Source organism: Centropristis striata, chromosome 19 (genome assembly GCF_030273125.1).
Source record: "Centropristis striata isolate RG_2023a ecotype Rhode Island chromosome 19, C.striata_1.0, whole genome shotgun sequence".
Lineage (NCBI taxonomy): Eukaryota > Metazoa > Chordata > Actinopteri > Perciformes > Serranidae > Centropristis > Centropristis striata.
Genome location: NC_081535.1, coordinates 28,742,819 through 28,756,414, shown reverse-complemented (window position 1 = coordinate 28,756,414; position 13,596 = coordinate 28,742,819). Strand labels below are relative to the sequence as shown.

Here is a 13,596-nt window from a genome sequence, read left to right as displayed (position 1 = left end):
ATATCTTGTCGAAATAATGCTGCAAGTTGACCTTTTCTTATGTTTCATTCAAAAACATTGAGAGCAGTGAGGCTTGTTGTTTTTGAAAGTTTGATAAAATGCTGCAGTTGTTGTTGTCCAAACATGTTTGATATCAGTTCAGTTCAGTTTGACTGAATACTTTGTTGGTCAGTCTGTGGGTTTGACTCTCATTGTGGAGAAATAAAAAGACTGAACTGAGATGAATACACTGAGAATTTTCTCTTATTGGACAAAAAAATTCTCGATTGAATTTAATTTTGTGGACACAAAATTCATTTAAACAGTTAAATCGCAATATATTGTATTGCAATACTCACCATATCGCACAATTCTTAGAATCGCAATAATATATCGTGACTCAAGTATTGGGATAAAATCGTATTGTGGGGCCTCTGCTGATTCACACCTCTAGTAAAAACAGGTTCTACTGGATCACTCCTGTGTTACACTTAAAAATAAATAAATAGAGAAACCATGTGGCATGCAGTTCTGATGGAGTAGACAGTATACAGAGTACAAAACATTCAGGTACCAACTTAGCATTATTCCAACTGGTCAGATACATTTAATCAACATTTATGTAAATATATATCATATCAGTATGAGATCAGACTCAGTGTTGGAAGTGCCCATTATTATTAAAGAATTCTGGGGCCAAAAAATGTTCATCAACACATCCCTGCTAGTAAAACACAGCCACAAAATCTTTGTTATCACATGCTGAGTCCAGTGATCAGTCACATCAGTCTTCTGTTCAGTGAAGCTGCCCTGCACTATCATAGTTCCAACGTGGGTAAAAAAAGAAATCTTGAGTGATCATTAGAACTATACACAACTAAAAACTGTTGCTAAGAGTGTTGCTGTAGTTTGTAGTCTAGATTAATGACTTCCAGACACTGTGCATTGGTTTCTACTGGCCAATATGACACGAGAAATGTTCCTTCTTGAACGGGAGACGGAGCAAAAAAAGCAGAAGACCGATGCATGGAGTAAGCAACAAACACATGGCACTGCAGATTATTTTTTCAAACAGATAATAATAAATGGATTGCTCACTAGAAAAACATAATTTCCACATTAGTAATATTGTGCATTTGAGGCTGTCCCCTCTCACACTCCTTAGTCCTATCTGAGAGCCAGTGTGTGGACTTGGTAGATCTCCTTTGGGAAGTTCATTTGTTGCTCCTCGTGGACGATGCGGAGGCCAGCTCTGCCCACCAGACGGTGAACTATATCCAGGTCGCGGCAGACGCTGCTGTCCACCTCATCTGGGACCACGCCCTCATACGACACATTGTCCTTGATGATGATGAGGCCGTTGGGCCGCAGAGCTTTCTGGCAACGCTGCAGGAAATCCACCAGGTGGTCATCTGTCAGGTGGCCTGGATGGAGAAAAATAGGTTTTTAAGGCACAGAAGAAGCTGTACAAAACAAATATTATATACACTACCGGTCAAAAGTTTTAGAACACCCCAATTTTTCCCGTTTTTTATTGAAATTCAAGCAGTTCAAGTCAAATGAACAGCTTGAAAGGGTACAAAGGTAAGTGGTGAACTGCCAGAGGTAAATAAAAAAAGGTAAGCTTAACCAAAACTGAAAAATAATGTACATTTCAGAATTATACAAGTAGGCCTTTTTCAGGGAACAAGTAATGGGTTAACAACTTACCTCTATGGAGTCTTGGGCTATTTTGTCCAATTTTGAATTCTTTTCATGTCTTTGTAAGTCATTTTGTGTCTTTTTTTGGTCATTTTGTTTCTTTTTTAGTCATTTTGTGTCTTTTTTTGTCATTTTGTGTCTTTTTTTGGTCATTTTGTGTCTTTTTTTTAGTCCTTTAGTCCAACATAAAATGTGATTTTGAATCTTTTTTTTACTTTCAAAACACTATCATGCTCAATAAAGAATTTTAAATGTTGCAAATGTGCATTCATTTCAGAGTACACTGAGACATTAAACTGCATAATTTTCAATTAAAAATTGGAAAAGTTGGTGTGTTCTAAAACTTTTGACCAGTAGTGTATGTCATATACCACCTGCATATATTGAAATAGATGTATCATACCACTACATTAGGGGTGTGCCATATTGTAGCGTTCACGATAATATCTGTATAATTTTTTATGGTTAAAAAAAATGCATATCATGATATTGGCAACATTCCTACTTCTTGATGTAGTGGCGTAAGTTTGAGTGTCTGTCACCAGTCAGTCAAACCCCGACCCTCACCTCTCCGTCCTCCTCCCAGACATGAGCACGCATTCACACACTTACAACTGAATACACAGAGCTGTGAAGCATGATAGAGAAATGTGCCGACCTGTCTGTATCAGTCCCGCACCCACATCATCTCTCCGTGTGTGTCTGTGTGTGCGCGCGAGCCGAATTAAATGCTATGAACTAGTACGGGCATTATGTCGTTCGTTAGCCGCGAGCTATCATTAGCTAACAATTAAAGTTGTTTTATTCACAAAAAGCTACTTACTCCCTGTCACTAAACACATGCAGCTTTCAATATAAGAGCACAGTGTGTTAAGAGAATCCACCACAGAATTTACAAGAAGACTGTCAAAATAAGATGCCTTAAATAAAACAAACAAGAACCTTTATTCTCCTTTACAAAATTTCATTAAAATATGGAACCCCTAAATGGTTATTTTTATTATTTGCTCATACTCAAGAGTCTAGAGTAAATATTTTGTATTTGGCAACTGTTGAGATTTGCACTTCAAACTACATTTATACAGACTAAAAAAATAATATTTTCTATATCTTTTTAAGTATTTCCTAATATCGGCAACAATATCGTAATCGCAAAAATAGCCTGCAATATCGTGATATTCTTTTAGGGCCATATCGCCCACCCCTACACTACATGCAACAACCTTTTTAACCTATTTAACATGCTTAATATATATTTTCTCCAATGTGCAATATCTGTAAAATGCAAATTACTTTCAGGAACACAAACACACACAAAAATATATATTAATAATAAATGCCAAATAGCAGAAATGTATGAAAAGAATGTGTATGTATAGCTCTTATTTTTTTATATTCTTTATTCTGTCTTCTGTATCTAAGTGCCTGTATCTTGAGCTGCTGTGACAACTAAATTTCCCCACTGTGGGATAAATAAAGTCATATCTTATCTTAACCTCTTGCAGAAACAATACTGCATTTCAAACCAATTTATTATTATTATTTTATCAAGTATTAGAGGTGGGGGAAAAAAATTGATAGAGCATAGTATTGCGATAATTGCCTGGCAATATTATATCTATTCATGGCCACTATTATCGTAGTAGGCTCACTTTTGAATATACTGGAGATACTGGTATCACATGAAACTAGAAGATCTAAGGAATCTACGTATATACACCATGTGTGTCAGGATATCATGTCGGGAAGTTGGAGAAATAACGCTGCAAAGTTCAGCTCTTTTTTATGTTTCATTAAAAAAAAGCAGTGAAGCTTGTTGTTCGTGAAAGTTTGATAAAATGCTGCAGTTGTTGTCGTCCATACATATTTGATATCAGTTCAGTTCAGTTTGACTGAATACTTTGTTGGTCAGTCTGTGGGTTTGACTCTCATTGTGGAGAAATAAAAAGACTGCAGTGAGATGAACAGACTGAGAATTTTCTCTTATTGGACAAAACAATTCTTGATTGAATTTAATTTTGTGGACACTAAATTCAGTTAAACATTTAAATCACAATATATTGTATCACAATATTTACCATATTGCAAAATGCTTAAATCGCAATAATAAAATAAAAGTATTGGATAAAATCGCATTGTGGGGCCGATACGCTGATTCACACCTCTATCAAGTATCCGCTAATGTTAACTGACTGACTGAGACTCACCAATCACCCACTGGATCCAGATGACATCATAGCGTCCGTCCTCTGGTATAAACTCCTGCAGGCCGCTGCAGTGGTACTTCCCCACTCGGTTGCCTTCCTCTCCCAGGTAAGCCTTGGCTTTGTCCAGAAACTCCTGCGTCACATCCACCAGGTCCACCGTCTTGAACAGAGGCAGCAGTAATCGCTTGGTGATCCTCCCGATGCCGGCTCCACAGTCCAGAGCACAGCCCGTACCCGTCTTCCCTTCCCCTTCCTTCAACAGCAAAACAGTTAAAAAGAGGTCACTCTACACAATAAAAGCTTCTTCTGTCAGGGTGAAAAGTTACAGCTCTAATAAAAATATAATTACTAATAACAACATTCAGAATATTGTTGTCATACACAAAATATATTTAAATTAGGGCTGAGGAGTATGGTTGAAATCAATATTGCACTATTATAAGAATTTTCTTTCTATTAATGATACAGTATTTCATGATTTGACAATATGGAGCCCAGCCCAGCACACGCTGGGCGAGAGGCACCAGCCAACTTGGAATAGGACAGAAAAAAATCATACAGAAGTTCACTCATGCTTTGTTGTAAACCAAGTGGCAACCTCCGGGTTGCATTCTCCTGAAAATTCCAGCAGGTCCATTCATTTCAATACAAAATGAGAAAACTTCTCACTTGATTTATTACCTCCGAATTGTTTTAGGACAACACTGTAGTCTCAATCACTAGTAAAAAATCTTCTTCAAGACAATTTAACGTTAATAGTGTAAATAATGGGCCCCATTTATTTATTATTTATAGTTATGTACTTACTTGATTCCTGTGGTCTAAGTCTAGTACCCTCAGGTTGAATGCACTTATTGTAAGTTGCTTTAGCGTCAGCTAAATGACATGTAATGTAATTTAGAAGAATATGGAAGATAAAGAAAAGTATGATTTGGGGCATGGCTACCTTTGATTGACAGGTCACTAACAAGGCGAGCCGTCATCAGAAGAGAAGCAGAACAATGCGTATCTTAATGACAGTTTATCTGAATACTTTGTTCATTAAAAACATACATTTTGTTTTTGTTATTTGGTAGCCAAAACTAACTTCCCAGTTAATGCTCCAGTTAATGCTAACATGAATTAGCAGCAACTTTGCTCAGTCAGGTTGCCGTGTAGATGGCGTCCCTCTTGCTCCTCCACAGTCCAAATATAGTCTGCTCCCCGTTTCCGAAAACAAGATGAGGCACTACGTCCATAATTTAGATCCAGTCTATGGTCTCAAGTCAAGTTCCAAGTCAAGTACAATCTAGACCAACAAGTCGATGCCAAAGTCAGGTACAACAAGTCCCAAGTGAATTCCAATGAGTCTCATTTAAGACCATGGCAGCCTACATGTCGGAGTATCCTTGAGCAAGATACTGAACCCCAAATTGCTCCCGATGCTGCATTCATCGGTATGTGAATGAATTCCCAATGGTGGCAGGTGGCACCAGTCTGCCCTGGTAGCCTCGGCCACCAGTATGAATGTGTGTGTGAACGGGTAAATGAGCGTAGTGTGTAGTGTAAAGCGCTTTGGATAAAAGTGCAGTCCAGTTACCATTTACCAAGTCCTAAGTGAAGTCCATCAAGTTCCAAGTTAGGACCAATAAGTCCCATGTCAAGTCCATGTCTTGGGTATCCAATAAATTTGCCAATTACTTAAAATACACTTTATAACCGTTCTTATTAAAATGACTAGGTGTGTATGTGACAGTATAGTCGGTGTCAGGCTGACCTGACACATATAGTGTATGTGTAAATAAGGCCAGTGATATATATTGAATATATTGTAAACTTCCTTACACCGAGGAACTTCTGCAGGAAAGCCTTGGATCCATTGATATCAATGCTGGAGATGCTGCCATAGCCTCCCAGCATGCCGTCCACTGTGGGCGGGACCTCCCTCCAGTAGCCCTCCGCATTGGAGTAGAAGGTCGCCATGTCCTCTGCTATGTCACCCATCCTGTCATAGTACACAGATCACATGGATCACTCATGGGTAAATGTACACAAAGTATTTTTGTAAAAAAAAAATCAAAACCTTTTTAACTAAAAATATGATTCCTTTGCAGTTTGTCAGAATTGTAGAGTACAGTCTGGTGTCTCACCTGATAGTAATCAAAGTGTAACCCTGTTTGGGACTCAATAATCATGAGAATAGAAACCTTCCTCAGTTTGGGTCATCAGCTGTCACAGATCATGGAAGCATTAAGGTTTTAATCCAGGGTTTAAGGCAGTCTTTACCCCCTTCTCCTACCAGTGACAACTTACTTATACTCATACAAAGTCTAATGCAGAAATTATGCCAGAATGAGATAATCAATTGATGATTCCTGAAAGTACTGTCTCTGCATAATTTGATGTTTGGAGACCAACGTTTACTCAACTATAAAAAGAAAGATTTTATACCGTGTATACAAAAATGATGTAGTTTATTACATCAAAAGTATAGCAATACATAACCCTGCAAAATGTAAGGGACATAATTTGTGTAAATACTTATCTCAGCCTTCACTTCCAAGTGCTTTAGACTTTGAGGTTAAACTAGAGGTTTACTGGTCTGCTTGTCCTAATGAGTCTAGTATAATCACGTTATATTAATATATACTTTATACATTCATATGATGACAAATTATAACATGTCACCAGCTTCACTGTTGCTATGTTATGATGATTAGTATTTTCCTCCTTATCTTCGAAAAGCCCTGGTTTAGTTTCAACTGAGACATACATAAATATTTTTACTATTGTTGGCTAGTGAAATAGACTCAATGGGAAGCTATTTTACTATTCAGATTGAAATATATACAGTCATGGAAAAAATTATAAGACCATTTTTCTCCTTCATAAGAGTTTAATTTAAGAGCTGATATCTAGACATTTTCCATGGTTTTCTTGATAATGATTTTGGTTATTATCAATAAAACCATGGGAATGTCTAGATATCAGCTCTTAAATTAAACTTATGAGCTGTTTCTGGGGTTATTATTATATTTGTCGAAACACATGTACCTTTAGTTGTATCCAGCATTAAAATGAACAAGACATTGAAGAATAAAATGGTCTAATTTTTAAAAAATATATATATTTCTGTGTCTCTGTAGCAATGTACAACGTGTCAAATTGAAAATAGGCTTTTCAGTATTCAGAATTGTCTCTCTAGTTATTGTTTCATATGAGCTGTCTTCACTAGTTTGGCCAGCTCCATTCAACGCTGTAATTAAGCAGCATTTATCCACAGTCACTGTTCTCTGTCGAGGTTGTATCTAAAAATATGCATAATCAAATCTCCTACTTTGGAAATGTCTTAAGTGAACGGGGAGGACTATCACCTGTTTAATATGTCTCAGCATGTAACACACACACACACACACACACACACACACACACACACACACACACACACACACACACACACACACACCAGCCAAATCTGGCCACACAGTTCAGCTGTCAGCACCCATCTTGTGACCAGGGATGAGGGCATACATTCCCTCTGAGGCCAACATCGTAGCAGCTGTATAAGCAATATAATTACTATTTCAGAGGTCTCAATTAATTGGTGCTGTATGCATGTGTAGATAACCAACTTGACTAGAAAGCAGTGGTGGAAGAAGTATTCAGATCTCTTACTTCAATAAAAGTACTAATACAACACTGTGAAATTACTGCACTCCAAGTAAAAGTCCTGCATTCAGAACTTACTCAAATAAAAGTAGAAAAGTGTCCTAAATGTATACAAGAAAACGTTAACATGACTATTTGATGACCCATGAAGGTGTTTTACACACAGTTAAAAACATACTGATAGTAATAACTGAGCTATAATTGCTCTCAAAGCTCAGCAATCAGGCATCCTGACAACTCTCACGTGAAAGTTAAAAGTTGTAAATAAGGCGGCTCAGAGACACACGTAACGTTTACTAACTTGAGCTAAAAATAACCAGTGGTGGAAGAAGTATTCAGATCCTTTACTGCAGTAAAAGTACTAATGCCAGACAGCAGAATTACTCCATTACAGTAAAAGTCCTGCATTCAAAACTTACTGAAGTAAAAGTACAAAAGTATCAGCATCAAAATGTACTTAAAGTATCAAAAGTAAAACTACTCTCTATTCAGAATGGCCCCATTCATGATTATTCAAATGTATTGTTGTATTATTATTATTATTATTATTATTATTATTATTTTTGATGCATTAATGTAAGCCTTAATTTACTTTTGTCAAGGTAGGGCTTATTGTAACTACTTAATATACTTTTATGAGGTTTAATTAATTTTTAAAAAAAGCATAATATTTTAAATAGATTTTTTATGTTAAATCTCAACCTGAAAAGTAACTCAAGCTGTCAGCTAAATGTAGTGGAGTAAAAAGTACAATATTTGCCTTTAAAATGTAGTGGAGTAGAAGTATAAAGTCACAGAAAATTGAAAAAGTACAGTACTTAAGTAAATGTACTTTCCTCCACTGAAACATACTGATAGTAATAACTGAGCTATAGTTGCTCTCAAAGCTCAAACAACCGCAATCAGACATTAGAAAGTTAAAAGTTGTAAATAAAAGCGGCTCAGAGACACATTTAACGTTTACTAACCTGAGCTAATAATAACCAGTGGTGGAAAAAAGTATTCAGATTACTTACTTACTTTACTTAAGTAAAAGTTCAACACCACACTGCAGAATTATTCCACTACAAGCATCAAAATGTACTTAAAGTATCAAAAGTAAAAGTATGGACCCACTCTAATTGCCCCAATATATAATTGTACTATTATTTTTGATGCATGAATGTAAGTTTTAATTTACTGTTGTCAAGGTAGGGCTGATTGTAACCACTAAGTAAACTGTTATGAGGTTTAACTAATAAAAATGCGTTATAACTTTTTAATTTATGATGTTTTTTATATTAAATCTCGACCTGAAAAGTAACTTAAGCTGTCAGCTAAATGTAGTGGAGTAAAAAGTATAAAGTTACATATGTAGAAATACTCAAGTGAAGCACAAGTACCTCAAAATTATACTTAAGTACAATACTTGAGTAAATGTACTTTCCTCCACTTAAACATACTGATAGTAATAACTGAGCTATAACTGCTTTTAAAGCTCAAATAACAGCAATCAGACGTCAGAAAGTTAAAAAGTTGTAAATAAAAGCGGCTCAGAGACACATTTAACATTAACTAACCTGAGCTAATATTAAAAAATAACTATCCATGTTATTTTCAAAATTGCTGGTCGTTTCCACCACAGTAGGAGTTATAAATTGGTGAACTAACGTTATAATATCCGTTACAATGTGGCAGTAATAAGGCCCTGCACGTGTTAAGTGAGATGTTGTAGTTTTTATCCTAGCAGCTTATCCAGCAGCTGATAGCTCTGTTTACACGGTTAAACTCTTAAAGCAACATTTCTACAACTCATAAAAGCAAATTCTTCACAAAAACACTAACCTGGTCTTCTGTCGGCTCCCACTCCTTCCTCTGCCTCTGTCTCACTCTCCCGGTGCCGGTTGTCCGGTGTCTCAGCTTCACTTTTCTATTTGAGACACGTTCAGCACGTCATTTCCTTATTTGGTTCCCGCGAGAAGACGTGGCAACAGCGCCTCTAGTGGCTATATGTCTCCTTACACATATGAACCATAGATATGAACCATAGACTGATCAGGCGGTAATTTCCGTAGTAGAGTAGAAGTATAAAGTTACATAAAATGGAAATATTAATTTAAGTATTCATTTATTTAATTTAAAAAATACTAATAACTAAAGTTCAAGTACCTCAAAATTGTACTTAAGTACAGTACTTGAGTAAATGAACTTAGTTACTTTCCACCACTAAATGTAAGTTACCAAGAAAAATGGTATAAAATTATATGAAACAATGGACCTATAAGCATTCAAAATCAAATGAAAGAAAACTGTATGCTCATAAAGTTGGAATAAAATATTTTTAACTCTTTCCATGAAATGATTGTGACAATGCGATTATTCCTGACAGATAAATTGTGTCTACGGTGTATTAAAATGAGCCCTATCTTTATGAAATTTAAACACTGCTTACATAAGTGCATCAACACAAATAATCTTTTAAAAGTACATTCTGCATATCAGTACATATGATACTTTAAGTACACTTTGATGCTGATACTTTTTGTACTTTTACATCAGTACGTTTTGAATGCAGGACTTTTGCTGTAGTGGAGTTATTCTGCAGTCTGGTATTAGTACTTTTGTAGGGGATCTCAATACTTTTTCCACCACTGCTGTAGACAAAGGCTTGTCTTGTTGAATAAAAGAATATAATAAAAAATACATGCACATATAGCAAGGTTTATGAAAAACTGAGTACAAAGTCTACCCCATGACAAACTATGTTATTTGGATTTTTTTAGTTCTTCATACTCTCTTTCTCTGTCGCTGCTCCTAGCCTTCGGAACAATTTACCCTTGCACATCAGGCAGGCCTCCTCACTGTCTATTTTTAAAAGTAATCTTAAAACCCATTTTAACCCATTTTTATTCACTGGCTTTTAACTCAACGTGAGCCTTTGCTCTGTTTTATTTGTCTTTATCTGTTCTTTGTGGTTTTAAAATTAAGATTAATTTTAAAAGCCACTTTTATTTATCTTTTTTACCCAGCATGAGACTCGTTCTGCTTTAGTTGTTTTTACTTGTTCTCTGTTTTTATTGTTGGTCTGTCCTGCCATGTACTGCACTTTGTATCAGCTATGGCTGTTTTAAAGGGCTCTATAAATAAAGTTGATTTGATTTGATTACACTCAACTGTTTGATTCCATCTTTGTTTTTTGTTTTTTTTGTTTTTTTGCATAACAGGTGGGAGCCAGATGTCAAAGTTCATGCTGACTTTACTTCCAGAAGGAGGCAGTGATGCAGCTTTCATGAAACTGAAAAAAAAAAAACCTGTTTGTTTTGTTTGGTCATTTTTGTTCAAGTGGTGTGTTCACTTGTATGTGGGTTTTTAAAGTATTTTGTTTTTACCATAGCCTGAGTTTAGTTTTCTGTGTAGTTCACTTCTTTTATAGGTCAAGAACTTTTGTTACATATTCTGTGAATAGTTTCTTTCATTTCTGAGTGAAGAAGAAAAATAAAAGAGGAAACTAGTATTATTATGTCACCCTGTTAAAAATAATCGCCTAACTAATTTTTTCAAGTTTTGCAGGAAACACAAAAAACTTCACCAAAAGTGTGACATATGACATTTATTGATCATTTCACTCAAAAAAGGATGTAACGAAAGATGGCTATTGGCATAGTAATAACAATGTGTGTAAATGATGTAACTTAAATGACTTAGGCAATTTTTTGAACATGCCTTTGTGACTTAAGCAAGATATGGTAACACTTTATTTTAAAGGTGTCACACAAGTATCATGAGCATTAATGTTACTTCAAAGTGTCATTAATGTTCATGACACATCCCATATCATGTTTATGACACGCTCATGTCACTCTTAAGTCACACACTTGACATAGGCCGTTATAAAATCACATGATCTGATCAACTGAGGATGGAGGCGATTTTATCATAGGTGGCCGGCGTCATGAGGAGATGATTTAGGCAAAAAAAAAAAAACACAATTTTGACAAAAAATGACTGTTTTAGGCGATTATTTTAACCGTGTCAAACTGGAGTGGCCATTGACCGACCGTCATTGAACGCCACACATGGTGGCCGTTGCTGCAGTCCAAAGTTCGGTAAAGTTCAAAGTCCGACAAGAAGCAGCGAGAGTCCAACATGGAGCTGAAGGAGCTGAAGGAGCTGAAGGAGGCGGCGATAAACGCGCTGATTCACCACAAGAAAGCCGCTCTTCTGGTCGGCGGAGCCGGCCTCGCTGCTCTGGGACTCGGTCTCGGATATAAATACCTGCGAAAGTCAGAAAAAGTTGTCCGCGTGGGCGTCGTGTCGCAGCTCCTCCTCCACCCTCTGAAGTCCGGCAGGGCCGTGTCCGTGGCCCGGGCTGAGTGTCACAACCTCGGGCTCCGGCTCGGGGAGCTCCAGGACCGACACTGGCTGGTGGTGACGGAGGACGGGCAGATGGTGACGGGCAGACAGGAGCCTCGGCTGGTGCTGGTGTCTCTGACCTGCGAGGGGGGTCAAGTCTGTCTGAACGGGCCGAACATGGAGGAGCTGCGGTTCCCCTTCAGACAGCCCGACAACCCGGTCACCGACTGCCGGGTGTTCTCCTCCGACATCCAGGGACGGGACTGCGGCGACGAGGCGTCCCGCTGGCTCACCCGCTACCTGGGGGGAGAGAAAACCTTCCGCCTGGTGCACTTTGAACACACCATGAAGGCGAGGAAGCCCGTGGAGAAGGAGCCTCTGTTCCCCCAGTCAGAGCAGGTGGCCTACCCAGATATCGGTCCTGTGATGCTGCTGTCGGAGTCCTCTGTCAAAGATCTCAGCAACAAGTTGGATAAGGCCGTCACGGTGGAGCGATTCCGCCCAAACATTGTCATAAGTGACTGTGAAGCCTTCGCTGAGGACTCGTGGGAAGAGATCCAGATCGGTGGCGTGAGGCTGCAGCGTGTAATGTCATGTGGACGCTGTGTTTTCACCACCGTGGATCCTGAAACCGGTATAATCAGCAGGAAGGAGCCCCTGGACACGCTGAAGAGCTACCGGCAGTGCCAGCCCTCTGAGAAGCACATCTACAAGTCTGCTCCGCTGTTTGGACAGCTGCACGTCGTGAAGAAGACCGGGATCCTGCAGGTCGGAGATGTGGTCTATAAGATCAGCCGCTAATGTCAGAGAGGGAAACATGCTGACATGCAATCAGTGGTGGAAGAAGTATTCAGATCATTTACTTCAGTAAAAGTACTAACAACACACTGTGAAATTACTCCACTACATGTAAAAGTCCTGCATTCAAAACTTGAAGTAAAAGTACGAAAGTATCAGCATCAAAATGTCAAAGTAAATGTTCTTAGGTACTTTCCACCACTGAATACAACCAACACTGTCCTAATCACTGCTACTCCACACTAAAGAAAGCACTTGCATAGATGCAGTGTACATAAATGTTAAAGGAAAATTGCTCAAAGCACAAATTTGTAACAAAATAAATCTTTTTATGAGGCTGTGATTCACAGAGACAACATCAGTGGTGGAAGAAGTATTCAGATCATTGACTGCAGTAAAAGTACTAATACCACACTGTGAAAATACTCCACTACAAGTTAAAGTCCTGCATTCAAAACTTGCTTAACCCTCCTCTTATGTTGTGGGTCAAATCGACCTATTTCAAAGTAAAATAAATAAATAAAGTATTTTATATATATATAGTTAAAAGTATTTTTTCTGAAAAATATGTTTTTTTAAAATGTTAAATGAAATTTAAAAAAAATCAATGTCATGTAAAATTATTGTATTTTATATGTAGGTCTTTCCAATGTACATTAAAAAGGTTTTAACATGCATTTTTAATGAAAAAGAGAATGAATTATCCTCATTGAACCATGATCTGTCAGAGATAAATGGTTAGTAATGAGAGTTATTAATGAAATATAAACAATGTTTATATAATGTTTTTTTAGCTTCTGACACTTCTGGAAAGTTAAACATGCCCCAGGTTATTGATGTTACTGAAAAAATGAACATCACAGGAGGGTTAATTAAGTAAAACTACGTGTTATGCGTTATTTTAATGAAAAAAAGAATGAATTATCCTCAT

The 13,596-nt window shown here is 37.3% G+C and overlaps 2 protein-coding genes across 2 annotated transcripts; one reads left to right on the top strand and one right to left on the bottom strand.

Moving 5' to 3' along the window:
- Positions 1 to 563: 563 nt before the first annotated feature.
- On the bottom strand, positions 564 to 9,445 carry ntmt1 (N-terminal Xaa-Pro-Lys N-methyltransferase 1). Its single transcript, XM_059357294.1, has 4 exons — positions 9,360 to 9,445; positions 5,712 to 5,871; positions 3,888 to 4,140; positions 564 to 1,403 (listed from the first exon to the last, which is right to left on the bottom strand). Exons 2-4 carry the CDS (start codon positions 5,868 to 5,870, stop codon positions 1,147 to 1,149), a joined length of 669 nt encoding a protein of 222 aa, XP_059213277.1. The 5' UTR covers position 5,871; positions 9,360 to 9,445; the 3' UTR covers positions 564 to 1,146.
- Positions 9,446 to 11,572: 2,127 nt separating this feature from the next.
- On the top strand, positions 11,573 to 12,807 carry LOC131992826 (mitochondrial amidoxime-reducing component 1-like). Its single transcript, XM_059358519.1, has one exon. The coding sequence runs from the start codon at positions 11,661 to 11,663 to the stop codon at positions 12,666 to 12,668; it is 1,008 nt and encodes a 335-aa protein (XP_059214502.1). The 5' UTR covers positions 11,573 to 11,660; the 3' UTR covers positions 12,669 to 12,807.
- The last annotated feature ends 789 nt before the right edge of the window (positions 12,808 to 13,596 follow it).

What these genes read in the sequence shown, in the direction of transcription:
- ntmt1 (XM_059357294.1), bottom strand. Translation starts at nt 5,870, where the DNA reads ATGGGTGACATAGCAGAGGACATGGCGACCTTCTACTCCAATGCGGAG. An exon ending in TCCTGCAGAAGTTCCTCGGT is followed by an intron (nt 4,141 to 5,711) that starts GTAAGGAAGTTT and finishes TTGCTGTTGAAG; the next exon opens with GAAGGGGAAGGGAAGACGGG. An exon ending in CTGGATCCAGTGGGTGATTG is followed by an intron (nt 1,404 to 3,887) that starts GTGAGTCTCAGT and finishes TTCTCCATCCAG; the next exon opens with GCCACCTGACAGATGACCAC.
- LOC131992826 (XM_059358519.1), top strand. Translation starts at nt 11,661, where the DNA reads ATGGAGCTGAAGGAGCTGAAGGAGCTGAAGGAGGCGGCGATAAACGCG.